General features: G+C 33.8%; 1 protein-coding gene across 8 annotated transcripts; it reads right to left on the bottom strand.

Moving 5' to 3' along the window:
* Positions 1-169: 169 nt before the first annotated feature.
* LOC124213118 (Equilibrative nucleoside transporter 2) lies at positions 170-20,918 on the bottom strand. 8 transcript variants are annotated; one of them, XM_046614064.2, is made up of 13 exons: positions 20,845-20,917; positions 20,436-20,495; positions 17,342-17,404; positions 16,268-16,388; positions 14,994-15,075; positions 14,496-14,635; positions 11,967-12,112; positions 10,694-10,779; positions 10,319-10,465; positions 9,560-9,868; positions 9,191-9,393; positions 8,703-8,734; positions 170-667 (listed from the first exon to the last, which is right to left on the bottom strand). In XM_046614064.2, the coding sequence occupies exons 3-13, from the start codon at positions 17,376-17,378 to the stop codon at positions 492-494; spliced, it is 1,479 nt and encodes a 492-aa protein (XP_046470020.1). In that variant the 5' UTR covers positions 17,379-17,404; positions 20,436-20,495; positions 20,845-20,917; the 3' UTR covers positions 170-491. The 8 variants fall into 8 exon arrangements, with proteins under 8 accessions (XP_046470020.1, XP_046469994.1, XP_046470039.1 ...); XM_046614038.2 differs by having other exon boundaries at positions 20,436-20,688; positions 20,845-20,893; XM_046614083.2 differs by lacking the exon at positions 17,342-17,404 and having other exon boundaries at positions 20,845-20,918.
* Positions 20,919-21,642: the final 724 nt, after the last annotated feature.

A 21,642-nucleotide genomic window follows, 5' to 3' on the forward strand; every position in this document is an offset into this window, starting at 1 on the left:
CACCGTAATGTAAGTGGAGAATTACGTGTTTCAATTAGAAGGTAAAAATATCTCTCTACATGTTTTCACTTAATTAAAATGTTTGCTTACACTTCGCCATCGATTGTCTTGACTACATTGCAGACTTTGCGATATTTTGGGTCATTGATATAATCTATTTCACAACGGCTCAAATCAATGGTTTATTTCGTGGTACAAACAAATTACTGTCACAATGCCGAGCTGGCATAACTACAATTCAATGTTCCGTCGTAAAATCTTAGAACCAGTTTTTCTCAATTGAAGTACGTAAAAAGCAATTTGGACAGGCACATCTGAAAACGAATTCTATCGTTCTTGTAATAAGGCAAGAATATGACGTTAAATATAATTATTGATGATAAATTACTATACATACTAATAAATGTTGATGACTGACAGATATGTCCTTAAAGAATGATAATATATGCGATGACATTCAATTAAATGATGACAATATAAAAATATTTGGCCTAAATGAAACTGGTTACTAATCGTACACTGTACACATACACATATTTCAGTAATCGAAGTGATTCAAATTCATCCATCAACAGTTCTCTCGTTTTTCTTTCTTCATTTTTATTGTCTCCATTGCTTAATATGAAGGATTGTCCCCCACGAAAATTAAATCCATTAGAGTTTAGTCCTGAAGTGGCCAGGTGTAATATGTAAAAAGTAAGCTCATATAAAGTTGATTGAAATAATGAAAAGACAAGGTGTATAATTGTATACATAAAAAAAAAGTATTATTTTACCAAGTATCAAAGGTCTGCTACTGCAGTTTGTAGAGTATATTAGTTATACGTGTAATTGTACATATAGTTCACAATAAAATATAATATTGTCTGGCGCAGCCAGAAGGATAGGAAACATTGACGTACTCAGTACGATATAACCGGTGTCTGATAATTTCAAATGATTATTCAAACGATTTGACAATTTTTAATTCAAATTTGATCAAAGGTGTTATTATGATTATAGTGATGGACTAGATATACATCTATGTATATTTACTGATCGAACTTCAGTAGACGTAATTCATTAGATTACTCAATCTTTCTAATTAACACTAGAACTACCAGACCAGTCAAAATGACTGGTTTTTTTTACAATTTCATTTTAAAATTTCTACTTCATTTAACATTTTTTTTCCCGCAATGACGTAAAACGATAACTACAGAAGTAATATCATAAATTTTATTTTTGTCATATTAGACTGGTTTTACAATTCCATTTAAAAATTCCTACCTCATGTTACATTTTACGTCGGTAGTTCTTGTGTTAATAATCGGAAAATTTACAAGTACCAATATTTAACCACAACACGTGAAATTGAAAACTGTGATAAACGTTAAATTTCATTGAGTAAAAGATTAATAGTTATATAAATAAATCTTGCTATTATGCATCCTACTGTAATTATTAATTTTTTTTTTTTAGCAGATACAGTCGCATTTTTTGTGCTGAAACACTGCTCGGCAAATTGTAATTTAAAACTTTGTTAAGGGTAGACCCAGTTGGAATTTTGTAAAAATCGAGTTTTGTTTATATCCATTTTCTAAAAGTACAATATTTCAAGAGTATTTTCCGACGAATTACTGGCAAATCGGACCGTTATTCGCCAAGATATATAATTTTGAAGGGCACCGTGTTTGACAAAGCTAACCGGCGCTTCCTCGAAAATACTCGAGAGACAAGGGTAGCTCGTCGTCAACGAAAAATTGCTGCAGGTGTAGCTAACAAATCGGAGGAAGGCGCAATATATGGCCCAGGAATAGACAATTCAATGTGAGTTACAAGATAAATTTTTATCTGCATGCAAATCGTACGCAAAACTTTAAACGCGTTTTTCTCGAAACCATGTTTTCGAAGTCGGTGATCACTGTAACTCGAGAACGGCTTTACCGACCGGTTTGAAATTTGTCTCACTTATTCTATACTTAGTTGTCCTCCGGATGAACGAAGGATTTTTTTTTGACAATTATTTTTTTTTCGTAGTCAAAAATGTCAGTGAAATTTTGGTCAAAACAATACTTTTGACTTTCAACGTCCGCCATTTTGTGAAATTTTGAAATTTTTCAAAACCCTCCGTTCATCCGGAGCATTATATCATTAACTAAAGATCCCCTCTCTTTGGTTGGTTTCAGATGATCCATTGCAGCGCGAAAGTGATCACCGCAACACCCTTTTTTTTTGCAGACGAGACCCATTGCCTCCTACCGGCTTATTTTTAAATATTTTTCTTTGAAAAAATTGTAATGTATACTTTAAATATATATCATTCATATGGAAAAACTGTTGTTATAAATTATTTTGTCGTTTAGACAAGAAAAAATTCGGAAAAAAAACTTTTTTTTGGACGTTCTAACTGGGTCTCCTCCCTTAATATGCTACATAGGCTTTACTATTGACATTTGTTTAATTCTGGTGAAATGCAGCGTGATTTAGGATAAAAATATGAATTCACACTATAAACTAGAGAGCCTCAAACTGTAGATACAAAACAAATAATATATGGAAGTAGATCGGTCAGGCATCATATATTTTTTCAACTTGGCACGCTAACAGTTCTCTGGAAACTAGATTCTTAAGCCAAAGCATAGTCTCAATATTGTAAAATTCATCAGGGTATTTACAAGCTAAACTTGAAGCAAGGTTTTGTTTAAAAATTAATATTTCCATAATCATTGATATTAGAGTACAACTTTTCTTCCACTCAGATCGGAAAATGCCACAGATTTGTAAGATAATGTGAACTGAAATAATAATAACAATAACAATTATAATAATTAGGAGTGAAATGATTTTCAGAGGATGTTTAACAATTAATTTTACTCATCTGAAAAAATCTGACAGAAACTCTAAGGCATATTAGAGCTCGAAAATTATTTTCAGAATTGTATTTTACCTCACTTTGGAAAGAAACTGAAAATTCGTGGAGCACACGTCCAATTATAATTGACAAGCTCGGGGCGGGGAGGCACAAAGTTCGGTTGCTCTTAGAGTGTTTTACATTATATCAAATTCCGAAAGCAATTATAGATCATTCACTGTTCATTAAAAAATTTCTAAATTTCGAAAACATGCTAATTTCCGTTTTTGAAATGCTGCAATCACAGCACGTCACCAAAGAATCGATGGAATTGATTAAAATATGTTTTTAACAATCAAGGGCAGCTGATAAGTACGTAAAGAGGGAAGTTGGAGATTACAATACTGTACTCAGCCATGAGAGAGGTCCTATTTGTCAATATAAGTTGGAATATGAAATAATATATTTGAAGAAAGTTGATCTATAAAAATACACAAAGTTATAAAACTAAAAATCAAATGAAAATCCGTCGTGGACAGATTATCCGACATGCTATGCAAAGGAAACCACTTAACACTAACTGGGTAATTAGATTTTCCTAGAACATACAAAGAAAGTACGGGAAATGACAATGATGACCAAATAAATTGAACAATGATAGAACATCATACAAAAAATGGCACAACTAGAGAGAAGTATGATACTGATTGACCAACTTGAATAAAGATATTTACAAATGTAAAGTGCAACGTCTCATTGAAAGTTTGCAACACCTAATTTCAGAGATACAATATCCTTTCAAAATTTTATTCATTGCATATATGTGGTTTTAAAAAATCAAAACCATGTTCAGTTATGGCTGTTTGCAACACTTGTTTTATTTACAGATCTGGTGATGGCTGATGCTCTGACTAAAACATTGCCAATAAAGATATATGACAGCCATTACACGTGTGGTTTCACCTATTCCTCAATTGTTGAAAGTACGGAAAAAAGGTTATTCTACTTTAATCTTTTCTGTTATGATTCAACAATGTACCTAAACTCGTCAAGAATATTTCAAAAAGGGGCATATCATCCGACCAAGACAGGTTGTTTTCTATTGACGTTATGAGACTAAAGCTAGCAGCCAAATGTTCTGATGCTCATTGAAATAATGTAGTGAAGTCTGAAAGTCAAAATTTTGTGAATTACCTTGATACTCCCGATACTTTTATAAAATCATGAGAATAAAACTGTACTATAATTTTATATTTCCAAAAAAGTTCAATACGTTTGGCTGCTAACTCTGGCTGCTAGCTTCAGCTTCGTGTTAACATCGGGTGACGGTTCAATCGCAATGCTTCAAAAACAGAGTGGAACAAGTTCTTGAAATTTTGGAATTGCCCGGAATGGTCATTGAAAGACTTACGACTTTCTTCAGAATTTAAAACAGTTAACCCTCTGTAGCGCCGTGTAACATTTCTGTCACAGACCGATTATCTGCCTACTAAAATTCTAGTATTCTTTCAAACGCATTTTGCATCAATGTAACTTATCTGTAACAAACTAATGTATTGACTTAGTTTATGACAAAAAATGTAGATGGCATGTTCCTCCAATGGCAATCAGGCAAGATCAAACAGGACACTGGCCCGTTTGGACAGAAAAGAGAACACGCTACAAATTTCCAAACTGCTCTGGTATCTCACAAACAATGTGCGAGAAATGTGGCATTGCTCTATGCTACAATAAACACAACAATTGTTTCAGACAATTTCACCCAAGTTAAGTTGCACTTTTGATGCAGTGTAACATTTCCGTCACACTCTCTTTAACCCTGTTTTTTTTTCGAATAAATAAGAAAAATAAGATGTTTCCAGAAACATGTGTATTTTTATTTCATTTGATTAACATGTTTCAGTACTTATTTAAAAATTTTAACATCTTGCGCTACAGAGGGTTAAAAGGACTCTTGAAATTAAACGATCTTTCTCGAAAAAGAGGCATGATCTCGAAATAAATTTTCGAGTTTTAATCCATCTCAAAATATGCGTTATATTTTCCAAACATTCTTCTAAACGAAATTTTCATTTGCAAAGATCTTGATGTATTTGGCAATATCAGTTCAGTGGTCTGGCTCAAAAATCTAGCTTACCGAGAGCTATCAGCATGCGAAATTGAAAAGACATTAAAGGCCTGATTGAACCACTTCGCCTAGAACATTCCATATTTGATTCACTGTAAATACAAAACAGTAATGTCGGTTCTAGGACCCCATGGTTTAACCATAGAACAAATAATTTAAAATATATTAAATTATGATATTTTGATTCTGAAAAAAAAAATGTAAAAAGCTAACACACATAATGAAACTATTCTAATAACAAAATAAACGGAAACTTTTTTAAAAGAACAAAATATCACAATTTCATAATAAAATGTTTACATTCTGTCATAGAATATTATGCTCCAATTGATAATTCAATAACTTTTTATGTGTTGTATTATTAAATTTTATTACGAATTTAGTTTGTGCAGAAATTATATGCACATAGAATGCATTGCAAGCAGCTTTAATTGTCCGATGTAGGGGTATAATTCATGTGCATAAAATTTGCTTATAACTTTGTTCGGACAACTGGTATGGCTAGGTGTATATTTGATAAAAGTGTTATGTTACGTTTATCAATTTTTTTGTAATATTTTCAATGTCAGTAAGTTTTAGATCCATTGGGATGCAGGCAAGCACTTGTATTTTCATGAATGATAGTTTTGTAAATTATGCAATTGATTTCTTCTACTGGAAAACCAATTCAAGTGCCAAATATGTAATTCCCACGTCGTGTCCCCTTTACAGTTTTGCAATAAAAGATGAAGCTATTTAAAAGCATATGCAATAATACTCTAAATAAATAATCTCCATATAATGTCACATACGCGCAGGATAAAACCATGGTATGTTCAGAACACAGAAGATTGATTTCAAAACTGATGTATATATCTCCAAATATCAAAGTCCACGTATCTCACAACAAACGCAACAAGGGTTTAACAGCCTCATTCTATAGACAATTCTAAATAAAAACACTCCAATACATTTTTATTTGCGCGGAAGTGAAGAAATCAGACGGATTCTACGAAGTCGGATTAGTAAATTCGTAGAATTTATACCATTTCTATATTTCAGCGTCGAATGAAAATGGATTCAAATTTTTTTGTTCACAGTTGCGTACAGAATGAGGCTCTTGAACCCTTCTTTGCGTTTGAGATACGTGGACTTCGATGTTCGGAGAGCACCCCCTTAAATTCTCAGTAATTACTACGTTACGGAGTGCCTCCGTTTTTAAATGTAATTTCCCTATCGATACAGATTTCTTAATTATTATGCAAATAGTAAATGCAGTTGTTTAATTAACTATCATGCAGGGTGACTCAGGACCATCGCGTCATAGGCTATCAACGTATTCCTAGTGAAAATCTGCGAATGAAATGTTTTTTATTTCTCATGGAAAGTTTGTCGTTAGCAAATTACAACAATTTGAAATTGGACAATCCAATAGCATCTGACACGAGAAAAACACAAATATACCGAATACGTCATCTGACTCATGTCTCAGAATAAGTTGAATGAATTATCACTTCTGAAAAATATGTAAGTTTCCACTCCGTTCATACTTTGCTTTGTGGCCAGTTTGTATTGGTGCCACATACCTTTATCAAATATTCACCTGGTTTTCAAAATTAACAACCCAATTGGCTGATTTTTCTATCGAGTTGTTTTTTTAAATAATTTATACAAGAAACAACCGTGTTTTTTCACATTATAGATTAGACGATTAGGTTGTCGCATTTGATAGAACTTTAGCTAATTGTGAAGAAATGGTAAAGACAGCCAGCCTTATAAAGGTCTTATTATGGCGAGTATGCATGCAAGAATTATTCGTTATAATTAAGATCTTTGTGTTTCCAATTGGATATCGAAGTAACTAACTCAATTTGCATAAGATGTAGTCAAATCAGTATTTATAGAATTTCCACGCCTCCTAGTCCACATAGACCCACCAAACTTGTCAGAGGATTTTGCTCGTAGTTGCTGAATTTTGGTACTAGAGTTTCAAATGCATTGCAGCCAAATACGTAACTCTCCGATTTGGATTTGTCGTAGTAATTTTAAAAAGTATCATAAACGATACATACGATTCTGTCATTTATTTCTTTAAAGAATGTTATGAGATCTAGGATCGGGCAACACGGATCGAGTGCATGGATTGGCTATAAATAATGTAGTTACGAAACAAAGTTATACGTACTACTTGCACTACAAGACAAATTGAATGGACATAAGAGTAGTGGAACATATTATCATACGACAAAATTTCGAATGCAAATGCACCCGAAGTGCTGCAGAAATTTTGTACAACTTTGTCTACAAATCGATCCAATGCACATGTAAAGAGCAAACCTTCGTTTCGTTCTATGATCAAAAACTTACCTTCAAGGTGACAAGATTGAATTCCCTTCTGAATTAACAAAAATTCATACGGAAATATGTAATATTCCGATTTCTGGCATCTATGTAATTGTACAGTTACATGGAAGCACAAAATCTATTTATGTACTTCTAATTTGCCATTCGTTTGTAATGGTAAGTCTGCATTATAGTTTGATACATTCAAATGCAGTACAGTGGGCGCTAGATAAATAGCCTTTCAGTATAAGGCCTTGCGAGCGAGTGCCCCTCCACAAGCACGGTCAAACATACAAATGCAGCATCTCTCACCGCGCACGGCTCCTGCTTCCGACGCCAGCAGTGGTAGCGGTTAGCAGTTAGCCATTTTAGAGAATTTTCCTCTGCTCGGGCCCCGCGTTTGGGTATTCTAGCACGGTACTAACACAGTATATCTAGCGTCCACTGCAGATTATTTTTATAAGGTTTAACAATCTTGTCAGGTATAAAAGTGAATAACAAAAAAGCATTTATTCATTTGGTCGACAAATCGTCCCGAAAGTATTCCAGTCTTAAGGATGCATTAAACGGACAGTGCAGTCAAGCAGCTGTAAAGACAGAAATATAATATATGGATGGTTTAAAAATAAAACTCAAGTTAATCAAGTTGTATTTAGTTGAAACAATATTCCCTTAACACAGAACAAAATTTGAAAACCTTAAGTTTCAGCTACAACAACACAATTATTCACGACTTTGAGGAGATTCTATTCTCATTTATTCTATTCGCATCGTTTGGTCGATTTTTATGAACTACGGTTCATTTTGTTCGCAAATGAATTCTCTACAAATCTACAAAATAATATTTTGGATAACGCTGGAGTGTTTTGTTTCTATTATTAAGGCATTGGCTTACTATTCACCGCTTATAATGATTTTACTAATTATGTTGTTTGATCAACTGAGGAGCCAAATACAAAATGTGACTTTGTTGATTCGTAGAGAATTTATTTACGATCAAAATAAGCTTTAGTTAATTATTATCGTTTAAATGATGCGACTTTTTACTTGTAAAAATTATGTAATACTAGGATCTCTTTAAAGTCATCAATAATTATGCCATGGTTTTGAGATTAATGATCTTTTAAAGGATTTTCTATTCGAAGGGAATGTTGTAACAATTAAATTCAAGTCCACGAATATCAGTACCACTTTCAAACCTTCGTTATATGATATTATAGTCTTTGCAACTGTTTAACGTACTGGACTGTATGTTTGGTTCATCCGTAAGAAGACTACAAATCATCCAAAAATCGATACAATTCAATTGTATGTGAAAAGTTTATAGAAAAATTGAACTGGAAACTATCAAAGGCATTGCTATTGCAAATACGAGACCTGCGACGATACCAGTTATTAGAAATGCAGCACCAAACATACCAGCAGTTGCTTGATGCTGAGACTCTACCGTTCTGAAACATAGAAACATATTTATCACTACTAAAATATCAAATACAAATGAGACCAGCTATTTTTTTTTTTTGTGACAACGTAGTAGATAATTTATTTACGATTGACAAAAGCAACTGCAAATTAACTTTGAATGGGACAAAATACAATCGTGTTTTTTCTGAACTTTAACTTTCCCCGTAATTATTAGACAAATATTTTACATCGGCATTAATAGTTACGGAGTCAGGCATCTCTGTAAATAAAGACTTTGCTCAAATTTTTAATTGCAAGCCAATGAATTTTTGGTTATTTAAAAAATTGGTTGGCATAAAAATCTGACTCCTTGCAGACTACCACTATATGAAATTAAGAAGACCTCTAGGAGGTGATGGATCCACCTCACATAAAATGTCTGATGTAAAATAATAGTTTGCAAGCATCTCAAGAAGTATTTCAAAATCCATGATCGTGTTTACCTTGGACAGTGCATCATAGCAGCTGATGAAAAGTAGCCACTGGTCAGACCCATTGTCATGGCTATCAACCAATAAGCTGTATCATCTTTAATTAAAACTGGTATTGTCCTGACAGCTGAATTAGGTTTGTAGTTGCATAATAAAAATATCGGTATGTATAGCACCCTCAGAAGAATAGGAATGACAAGGTATTTCCTCCAGGGCTATGCAAAAAATAATCTAATTAATGAATAAACGGACCTAAACCTTGTAGTGATTCAAACGAGCAGATAGGTGAATCATAGTTCAACATTTCAAACATTTTTGAAATACAAGTAAAGTACCTTTAACAACTAAAAATGAAGAATTAAGATTACCAATCGAGCTCACCCATTGCAAAAAAGAAGCGATCAAGCTCCCAATCATTGCCGTTACGTTGAATGTCATGAAACACATGACATTCATATAATATGTCTCTTCAATGATGAAATCGTGTGAAATCTGTTGAATGCCAGACTGGACACCGGGAAATATTGAGAGTGTAACAAAGAAAACAAAGAACACATTGAAGCATTGTGGCCAACATTTTTTAAATATTTCCCAGTACGGTGGTCTCGATGTCTGTCCTCTTATACTATCATTTAAAGCTTTTCTGTTGGCTGCTTTTTGGTTTATCAGTTCATGATGCCGATAAAATCTCTGTAGAACATGTAAGTAATTCTCAACATACAGAGCAAGATACAAATATACATTTTAAAATATTACCAACAGTGATTACTTAATTTTGAAAGATCTAGCATGCTTATCACGTGTTCAAAACAAAAAGTGACAGACATAATTGTACCTATGCTGCGTTATGTATAGTTAACTACCACAGCACAAGAATTTAAAAGATTCATTCTTCCAGCAAGAAATCACGACACTTCATGCGTTTGGTCGATGTTTGAAATTGACTGAAGCACAAAATTAAAATAACTAGTGCAAGTGCGTTTTCATAACAAGGAGATAGATGGTTTGATAAATGTTTCCAAGTTATTGGAAAACATTCATTTGTAAAATAAATTGTGAGCTTATGTACTTTCAACATATCATTGAACATTAAGACATGTGCAATCTTTGCTATTAAATTTTCATCATTTTCGTACTCACATTCAAGGGCAAAGCAAAATATGTATCAAAACAAGCCAAAAGAACTAATAGGGCTGTTATGAAATAGTATATCGCTGCAGTCCGTTTGTTCGGAGACATCATACTGGATAGTAATTCAATTATAGCAATTATAGTCCCACTAATATTCTGGAACAGAAAAAAAAATATATAAAAATTAGCGACATACAAAATATATAGTATCGCAGTTACCAACACAGTTTGATACAATGAAACCCTGAGAATAAGTGTCCTGGTGACACAGAAATTTTTGTTGCACCAACTTTAGCAATAAAATCCTAATGAAAAAAATTGTACCATTGTTGAAGTATAAAATAATGTGCACATTAAATAAATCATTTAATTCAATATACTTACAGAACCCAAAACAACCATTCCTGTATACTTGGCAGGCAGTTTTGCAGCCATTCCATACACTGAATTCTGATATATACCGCTACCAGCTGAAATTTTCAGAAATTTAGCATTAGATTTCTTCAATTCAATTACTACAATGAGGAGGTAATGTGTGTGTAACATATTCAAACTGGGTTGATCTATGTTTTTTACTAAATGTACATTCAGAAAACTATACTCCGTCCAATGAGAGAGCGGACTTGCTTTGCGCTTTGGTGATCAAATAAGGGGAAAAGAGAAGTGCTTGCATAATTATGCTATCCAATACCTTAAGCTCTCCTGTTAACTTACAATGATGCTACCCGTTCATTCCATCCTACCAGATTCTACTAAAACAGATGAGTTTTCTTTGAATTGTAAGTCTGTTATGTCACTGAACGGAGTGTAGGGATATTCAGGGTGATAACAAAAATTGAATTGAATTGAAATTGATACAATATTCCGTGAGATTTCCTTCATTCCCAGAGAGACTACAATCATGCTTCAAAACTGGTCTTGTAAATGCTGCTCAAGGTAACTTGTAGAGAACGATGTAATATAATTAAACAGATGTTACGTCAAAGTGAAAAATTATTTGTTCTATCTCAAACGAATTAATATTTAATTCGTTTTTAATTATTACTAATAAAACTGAAATAATTTGGACAAACAAAACAAAAATATTTTTTCAACATTTCCTCAAGTTTGATGAGAATTTTTGAAATTTTGCTGTGTTTTGGCAGAACTCAAAAATCCCTTGAGAATCCTCCGATTTCTCGATTCTGTTGCCTCTCTGGATATGTCATTCTGGGAAATAGATTGTAGACGTGTGTTGAACCGAATTTATGCTACATGATTGATATTTGTTGAGCATAATATGAAATAGGAGAATGTATATTGTAGTGGTGTGTTCTAATTGTTTTTTTTTTTTTTCATTCATTCATCATTCCCACACAGTGTCAATATACTAAATTACGAGAAATTTGGAAGTTTTTTGGAACAATTCAAATGAAATTACGCTGTTTTAGAATTGATAATATTAGAGCAAATCTTCCCAACTCTGTAGATTCCCCCACCCTCACCCCAGATCCTCGGTAAAAGAAACGTTGAATCTTTCAATGGTAATAGATAAATACATTCTGTGGAAGATGAAGAAGTCTGAAATACAGATGTGGATTGCTCTAATCATGCAAAATATCTATAACAATACCTCATACACACTACATATAGATACTTTAATCGATAGATGACATACTGTTCAAAGCAACAATAGAGATCATGGTAATCCAAAAGAATAAACCAGGCCAGGCAGAGCTGTTTGTCATTGCTAAAACGATTGTCAGCACAAACATTGCGACTTGTATCAAGAGTCCCCATACAATTCGTGCTGTTAAATTGTCCCTGTATGACAAAGAAAAGTGTATGTATATACCGTAAGTCGATGATCATAATTTGAGATATAATAAAGAGAAGTAGTCCAATCAAAGCTTGAAATTGAGAAATAACATAATATATTAATATTAATTGTTATCTGAGGGAAAAAAGGGTTATTACTTGCTGCGATGAAACAATTTTGAAGAGTTCATATTTGAGAAAACTTGCAGTGACAGAAGATTGTTGACTATTGAAGATTTTGCACTTAGTTAGAGGCTAATGAAACAAGATTCATTTGATTTTGAAGAATGGGTCAAAGAAGATTCTTTACAGCTCGAAGCACTATTGACTGTCGGCATTTCGGCTTAACTGGGGTTAAAGCACATACAGCCGCAGTATACACGATGATTATATTTTATGTGTGAAAAACTCTAATTTCACATGACAGGGCAAGTTTAATAAATAAACTTTTAAGTTTCATTGTTCAATAACTTATAGTAACAATCACTCGTAATGGAAAAGTTTTCCGTAATGATGTAATATTTCTATCACTTTGTAAACTTAATTCTGTTATAGCATGTTATCATATCGTTTACAATAAAAAAAAACCGCGTCACTGGACTGATTTTTGAAAGCCCTATTGTTCGTTTACACAGCTAAGGCCTTCATTATTCACTTGAGATTGATTGGATGGTTACTTTGAAATAACGTGCCTATTTCTTAGGGTTATTATCTATTTTAAGAAAATGTTGTAGTGATCTTTCCAAGGCTCAAAGAATTATCTAAATACGACAGAAGTAAGATTTGTTAAAGAGGTACCCTAGTCGATTTCGAGGTTGTCATATATAATGTATATATCTACAAATATCGAAGTCCATTTATCTGAAACGCGAAAGAGGGCTTGTTCTAAACACAACATTTCAACGCATTTTCATTTGAAAAATAAATAAATTTGCTAATAAACAAATGGCATGGATTCTACGAAATCCCAATAGTAAATTTGTAGAATTCATGTCACATCTTTATTTCTACGTCAAATGAAAATGCATGGGTGTGTTTTTGTTCAGAATTGCAAATAGAATGAGGATGTTAGGCTCTTTTTTGCGTTTGATACACGTAGACTTCGATATTTGGACATACTGATAGAATATCTTGAAAGTTAAACTCGGTCACCGCCGACTCGGCACCACTCACGTTCTTCGTCTGTTTTTCGCAGACTGGCCATCCCATATTTAATTTCAAACTGCGAAAGGCCGAAAATCGAAAAAAGTCCTTGAAGCTTATCACATTAGGTGTGATCATCCATAAAAATTTCGATGGAATCAAAAACTCAAATTATGATTCATGGACGATTTGACAGGGAATGACCCATACATAAAACGAAAACATAATCGTCGTCGTCGTCGAGGCAATCATTTTTCGACCTTTCGCAGTTTAAAATTAAATATGGGATGGCCAGCCTGCGAAAAACAGATGAAGAACGTGAGTGATGCCGAGTCGGCGGTGACAGAGTGTTAACTTTCAAGATATTCTCTCAGTATATGCGTCAATGTCGAAATCGTCCACGTCACTCCCTTGAGATACTATAGAGTCTTCTACTTTATGTTTTAAACATACAGATGATCAAAAAGAAGAATAATTATAATTTATTTTATGCAATGGTTTAATAAAACGATAATGAATCAATTAAATTTTGTTAAGAAATTTGTTAATATTATAAAAATGTTATTGATCCAACAGCCTATTCGTACTTAAAATAAATAGTCAGTGACCTTTTATAATCTGTATCAAATATTATTAAAGGTCAAGCTTCTCAAGAATGCAAGCAATTTACAATTATGCTTAATCAAAGTATTTGTTCGGACTGGAAATTTATTACTCACGACAGAGTTATAGAAGTTGATAAATTATAGCACTTGAGACAGTGAAAAATAAAATAATTGAATCATCATGAGTGGGCAGAAATAAATATAATGAACACTACTGTATTGGTTTGAAAATAAGTCGAGATTTTTTAGGAAATCTGCTGTATCGCCTAAAAAAACTTCGTTATTGATTAACTGTTGTAACATTTGACTAATAAAATCACGAATCTTGAAAAGAGTAGTAAGTATAAACAAATTAAGAATGAGATATTTATACAATACGCTCGAGTTTCATTGATACAATGCATGCCGAAAATGCAATATTAATCAAAAAATACATCAGTGATGATAGATACTTTTCTCATAAAATTCAACCTACATTCGGTTTATAAAAAAAATTCTTGAAACAAAGTCGTAAAATTGTGGGTCGCCTTATATTTAGACCAATACGGTATTTAAATATGGCATGTGATTATTGAGAAAATGGGTTGAAGTAAATCTAGCTATTTTATTCTTATCAAATAGATTTAAATTAATTTACGAACCCTAGTTGGATAAATAGAGTCAACCAATTGAAAATTAAATTTGGAACTTGTGCAGCAACTGGTGAATAAGTGTCATAATCCGTGGCGTAGTTCGACTTGTAGCCTGTGTATTCCTTTGAAAACTTGTATTCAGTAAAGTACTGTGCAAAAATCAAAATATGTTGAGAAGATTGTAACGGACTTAATCGTATTCAATCGCTCATCTACATTTGAACCTTTATTGTCTGACTAAAGAGAAAAATATGATACATAGCAACTCTGTAGCTACCCATCATCAAAACTTCAGAAACTAACTTGCAGCATGAATACTCGATTAAGAGTTGAGATACTTTGAACACATCGTTAATATAAAATTATGACCCAAAAATATTGACTATTATTGTATAGTACAAAAAAATAATGATTAGAATTTATAACTTATATAAAACAATGGTTCATAGATAAACGATTGATTCTGTTTTTGTTTCACTTTCAAAATTGAGATAATGATATTCTTACAAGTTTGGCAGTAATGAACATATTCCACGGCATCAAGCTACCAATTCCATGTAATAAAAATACCATGGCAACCCAATTCCACCTGTAAGAAATCAATTATTAGTCAATCATTCATGCTCCCAGTTTCATAAATTAAAATTTTTACTTATTAACCCTAGAAGGAGCATATGGGGTCCACATGTGGGGACCCCATTTCCATTTTAAACTATGGGGGTCTGGAACCGCTTCATAATTTAATTTAAGTATGTAAAAAGTGAGCCTAGTCGATACAGCGTCAGGCAGCTGCCAGGTTTTGATTCAGTGTTCAGTGAAAGAAAATTCGGGGTCCAAGCGGACCCCACGTGCTCTTTTGTGTTAATTTTTTGTAGTGTTAATTCGAATTCGATTATTTTCTTTACATTTATTAATTAGACTTGTTATTGCAGGATTATAAACTATACATCTGCTAATGGTGTGGTGCGATGTCCTTTTTGCCCTAGATCTTAAGTCAGAGGTTTTCGCGACATCTGCCCACTAGCTGTATGTGATTTGCACAAAACAGCGACGTGCTGTTTGCTTTGCTTGGGCTTAAAAAAAAATACGGCATTGTTTATTATTTGGCTTGTATTTGATATATTTTTTCAATTATTGAATAAATATATATCGATAATAATTATAAAAAACTTTTTTGTACCGAATTACCCTCAATTCATCCCATTTCTGAATCTTGCTAAACTGGCCGCATTCATACACTTGAATAAATATACTCTTTTGAGAGAGCGCAACATTGATATTTTTTTTCTCATATGCTGTGTCGAATTTAATTCCCTGTTTGAATTTTTACAATCAGTTGAGTAGAGAAAAGATTAGGATTTTTTTGTTTGAAAAAAGTCACTCTTTCACGTTTTTTTAGATTTTTCTTCGTCAAAAATGGTTTTTTGAGAATTGACTTTCATATACGTAATTTTATTCCTTATTGAAAAACGAAGAGATTCGTCTATACATGAACCCAATTATCGTTTGTAGACAGCATTTTACATAAGAGAGACACGCCGGTCACACGGAACCCACATGCTCCATAGAGGGAAAAAAAATTAGATGCTCTGTCTAGGGTTAAGGAACTTTTATGCATAACAAACCACTTACCCTTGAGTCCGACCATTTCAATCTGAGCAAACTTTTCACATATCTCACAGATTGAAAAATGGTTGGGGTACGTATCACAATTCCAAATTGTCACTATTCAGACAGACCATTACACTAAATAATCAAAATTCCGAGTAGTCAAGACTTACTTATCCATTGGTGGATTCATTTCAAGGTCTGCTTGGTCCATAGTAACTCCCTTAAAATTCAACTCGTCCTCAGGCCTACCCGTACCCTCCCATCCTGGAGAAAGTCGTACTGGTACAGTGCCTAGAATTAGAGATGGAAAAAATTTCAAACTCAATCCTCTCCCAGTGAACTATACAACGATTTCTAGACTCATTTAAAATTCGAAACTCCACCATAATGCACTCAAAGGGTTAATGGTAGTTTAATGAAAATACATGACTAATGAATAGGGATGATAGAGTATACCAATCAGAATAATAGAATGTAGAAATAAAATGCACTGTGTGATGAGGGAAATATTTTTGACCCAACTCATAGTATTTGCATCAAAACAGTCATCTACACAGGTATGTGAGTAATAAAAAAATCTTTATTGAAATTGAATCGACCTTTCTAGTTATATTTTTTCCTGTACTACACTATAAATGCGTCGGTAAACTTGATTCGCCCTATAGTTTTGATGAATACGATTTTATAATAATTTTTTCACCTTTGGATGGTTAAATGCTGATTAGATATGGTAAGGTGAGGTGATTGATATGCACATACATACATTTGAGAATTATGTGATTGAAGTTAGTAACGTTACTGTAACGGTGCATGTTTTAAAAAAATTGTTACTACGCACCATTAGAATTGTCTGAAATTCAGTAAACCATATTAAACCTAACACCCATGTTTCTCAAAAAGCAACTTCGCGAAAGAGATTCTAAAATTGTAAAATATGGAATTTTTTCCTTATATTTCGTGACCTTAACGTTACTTACTTTAACCTCGTAGAGAATTATATTATAGAAAAATGTGCAGTGCATAAAATTTAACAAGTTCCCATACGCAGTGTAAATGCAGCAGCAGAGCGAAATTCAAGAGTTCATAATACGAGAATAGATATATTTGCAAAATTGCAACTTTCGTCATACGATATGCATGGCATGCAATTTGTAACCAAGGTTGTGTAGCGCAGTTCTGGAATCTCGCTCAAAATTAATGATAATCTGATCTAAGTGAATATAAAAAAAAGAAATAATAATTACCAGAAGTTATTGGATGACCAAATGTTGCATATGACATGCAATTAGAGCAAATGGTTGTTTTGTCTAGAATAACCAAACATGTAAACGTCGTATTCAGGTGAAAAGCTGGTATAAATATTGATTGGAAAAATTTGAAAAACGCAGTAATTTTGAAGCAGTAAGCATAATGCATAATTTCCACACGAACGGCCTTTAATACAAGTGTACAAGGTAAATAGAGGAAATATTTGTTCGACCTTCTTGTATGTGTTTTTTAAACGTCTTAATATTGAACATTCAATAAGTATATAAAGTTTCACATTTTGTTGACACATGGTTTGAAATCTTGTGTTTTCGGGACTTCCGCCATCCATCCCAGTCTAACGAAATGATATCACATGTTTTTATGGCAACATGTTATTAGAGGAGATATGCAATGGAGATAGGACAATCACTATCTAGCAACAAGCAAACTAAAGCCAAATCATCGTTACACAATGATATAATAATGCTGTGGCATTATTAACATTCTCTTGTCTTTGTTGTGCCCAACTTGACCTCTATATCGCTTGAAAAGTTCTTAAAATATAACTGGAAGTACGATGAGAAATTTTTGTTGAACATATTATTATCTGGGTCAGTCAAAAAATGACTAATATAAACAGAGGTTTGAGCTATGGGAAATTCACCGTAGTTTATTCATGTTGGTTATCGATGCTAGTTACATAGAAATAAACGAACCCTAACTTTTCGGCTAACTAAATGATCTGGGTACCACACGACTTGATTGGTTTCGCTTTAATTGCGAAAGCCATTCACTACTGAACGGAAATTATGTATACAATTTTTTTTTGATAGGATTACCCTTAACCGTTTCGAGTCCCAGGGGGTATTGAAGAAACACTGTCGAAGAATCCCAAACAGCGCAACCGCGCTTTCTGTAAATGTACGAAAAGTCCCAAGCAGCGCGATAGCGCTTTGTTTATTTTATGTCGAGAAATACCAAGCGGCACGATAGCGCTTTGTTTATTTTATATCGATGAATCCCAATCGGAGCAATAGCACTTCTTGTATGTGTTAGGTGATGTGATTCTCGTCTTTTTTCATCGCTCCGTCATATTCATTGCAGTTTGCAAAGTGATTGGACAAATTCGACTGCAAGCGATTCTCATTGTTAAAAAAAGCTGTGTGATGTATTTGCGGCAGTAAATCTGAGCACGCGACTTTCACAATCGGTAGCGCACTGTCAGTTGTCCCCTATACTCGAAATGTGCTGGGTTTTCTGAACATAAAATCTCAACAGCGTGATCGCTTGCTTGAATCGCGCTGCTTGGGCCTCAAATGGTTGATATAGTTAATTTGCAGCTTCCCTTTTGTGTGTTTTCAGAGAAAAAACGATATCTCAAGAATGAGTTACCCGATTTCAATGGTTTTGATCTCAATCGATGCAGCTTTTCCGAAGAAGTGATTAGATTTTAGCTTTGATCTGTTCAGTATTTTTGGCATTATTTAAAGTACAAAATTCCAAATGATTTAAATAAAAATATTATGAGAATTGATGAATGAATTCGAATGAAAATTAGTACCGTAAAGTTTTTTGGGTCGCTGATCTGATATCTGATGTCAGATTTGCAAAATCCAAAATGGAAAATCCAATGTGGTGGAAAAAGAATCTAAAAATATTCTGTTTCTGGTATAAATTGGTAGGCGCAAGTTTTTTTTAGTTACCGATAACGAATCCAGATCAGACTTTCAAAATTGTAATGTTGGATCCATTATAGTGTTTCGATATAAAAAAATCGCTACATTTTCACATAATATGGTACATGAGGGTTTTTAAATCGTTAATCACAAATTTGAATTTGTGATTCAAAATTCGAACTGGATATCAATATATTTTTTTCTATAAACCTGCAACTTGTACTGTGAGTCTGTAGCCACTAGTTTCTCTTGATATTTTCCTAATTTGTTTGCAAAAACCTTCTCTGTTCATACTATGGAGTCTACTTATCTTGGGAACATCATTTATTTCTATGTAAAGATCAAAAATAGATTTTAAAAAAACTGAACCTCAATTCATTAAAAATAATCATTTGACAAAGCTTAAACTTTTGCCATTTTTCAGTCAACTCAACTCGGCTTTATTTATTATTGTGCTGAGAGAGCAGGGTAAAAACTCAATTTCTAGTTTTTTAGAAGAAAACGACACGGATAATATTTGACTGCCGAACCCCCAATGTGATTAGAGTTGCGTATTGGCTGTTAGCTTTTGTGTCATAGGAAAATATATGTTTTTTGCTGATTAGTTAAAACATGACTATATATGTCTCGGGGATTATAAGTTTTAAAGTCAGCAAAGCTGCAATTTACAAGTACCAGTCAGCGCTTGGCGATGCAGAAAATCCTCTTCTTATCTTATATTTCAAGTGACAGAGATAAGAGCTGTACGTTATAATTTTAAGTAGCAAAGATCAGCTGATATGCTCCTACTATTGCTAAGTAGAGTCGTTTAGTTTCCTGAGTCGTGAAACTTGTTCATAGCTCCTCATTGTAATCTGAATGATTCAAAAGGTTATCTGTTCAGTCCAGCATACCAACATGAAGACATTTATTGAAATCGTATTTTAACTTTCCAACCCATTTAGCCAGTTTGTTTTTCTGGCAGTAGGTAAACATGAGGGCAATTGCCTCCTATACAGCAGTCGTTTGTCATTGATATTTGGGTCTTCAAAGAGTGGTCAAACGAACAAAAATATCGCAGGCACTTCCAGTGATATAATTTACAAAAGCAGAAAGCATAGGGACCATGCATAATCACACAGATACACTGAGAATGGTCTATGAGTCAATATACATATGAATGCTTTTTACCGCTGCCTGTGGCAAGCATAGCACACGTGTCACACAACTTGATTTCGGTACTCTTATTGGAATGCACGACCCCTTGAAAATAGCCCGATAGGATTGGGTGTAAATTGTACGGAAAATGTTAATTGAACAATCGTAAATTACAATTCCTGTTACAAAGTAACGTAAATCGACATATTATGACAACGTAAAGAAGGCTGGTCGTAACGGAATGTATGTGGGTGTAATCTTATTGTTAGTTTGATACCTTTCGCTAGCAGCGTTTTCTCCTCGTGGTCCACGCCAAATTCCTTTCTCGTGTAACTACCTGACATTTTTGTGAATACTCTGTATTATTACAACGAGGTTTCAATGAATTTCGAACTCGAATGAATGATTTGAAGAGCAGTTAACGTATGTCAAGTCGAAATTAACATTTGTTTCTGTGGTTTCAACTGAAGAAAATGAGGATAATACACTGGGAATAACGAGAGTTCGCGCGCAAAAATGTTGGGTGGACCCTGCAGTCAGAAAAAAAACTAAATAAATATTGTCTTGTGTTACGATGTACACATTCGGTATGGATTATTTTCGCGTTTTCAAGGCCTAATATGGGTTTTTGTATACAAATATTTTAAGGCTAATATTATAGAACGCTCGTGCACAACGTGACCCACATTTTTAAGTATGTACTGTGCAGCGCAGCCTCGCAATCCGCACTGTCTCAGTCGTCATGCGCCACTAGCAGGATTACTAACTGATAGAGTCGAGATTCCCCTCCTCGAGATTCTCAACTGCAATGCAACAGGGTTAGCACCAGCTGATGCCAATACAGTTTTTTTTCTTCTTTGAGTGATCATTATCTTTCATCGGATAGCTATTCTAATCCAGTCAAGTGGGATTTTTGCCCTACAAAAGGTGTGTAGTGATGATTTTGATATGTTATTTCGTTCCGGGCCCTGATGACAAATTCAAGATTTCGTCCGTGGAACGGAATGGGGGGGGGGGAGGTTCGCTCATTGAACTCTGTAAGTTCAGTGGGTCCTTCGTGGTGGGTCCGCTCAGCCCGCCATCTTGGATTAAAGGTACAAAAAAATGCGTCTTCGAAAATAATTCCTGAACCGTTGATCCTACGATGAAATTACAAATTTAAAAAAGACTAAATTCCTTGTATTCTTCATCAAAATACTTTTTTTGTAATTCTGATGCCAGAAATCGACGAGACAATCTCGTCGTAGCCTTACATAAAATATCCGATACAGACTGTCGGATCTCTATCGGATACAAGACAATACGACACAGATCAGCTACATTTTGTACCCTTACGATAAGACGGCGAACCACGTGCCCCATCCCCCCCCCTCGTACCACGGGTCGGATCTAAGTATCATGGGACTTATTACGGTTCTCGAATCAAGTGAAAATGACGAAAGTGAGTGGTTCACCCTATTACGGTGAATTTCACGAGGTGAAAA

The sequence above is a fragment of the Neodiprion pinetum genome, chromosome 1, assembly GCF_021155775.2.
Source record: "Neodiprion pinetum isolate iyNeoPine1 chromosome 1, iyNeoPine1.2, whole genome shotgun sequence".
Taxonomy (NCBI): domain Eukaryota; kingdom Metazoa; phylum Arthropoda; class Insecta; order Hymenoptera; family Diprionidae; genus Neodiprion; species Neodiprion pinetum.

Coding starts and splice junctions, on each gene's coding strand:
- LOC124213118 (XM_046614038.2), bottom strand. CDS start 20,502: ATGTCAGGTAGTTACACGAGAAAGGAATTTGGCGTGGACCACGAGGAG. Junction 17,405..20,435: donor GAAAACGCTGCTAGCGAAAG/GTATCAAACTAA, acceptor TGGTTATTCTAG/ACAAAACAACCATTTGCTCT. Junction 10,780..11,966: donor CTCTATTGTTGCTTTGAACA/GTATGTCATCTA, acceptor TGAAAATTTCAG/CTGGTAGCGGTATATATCAG.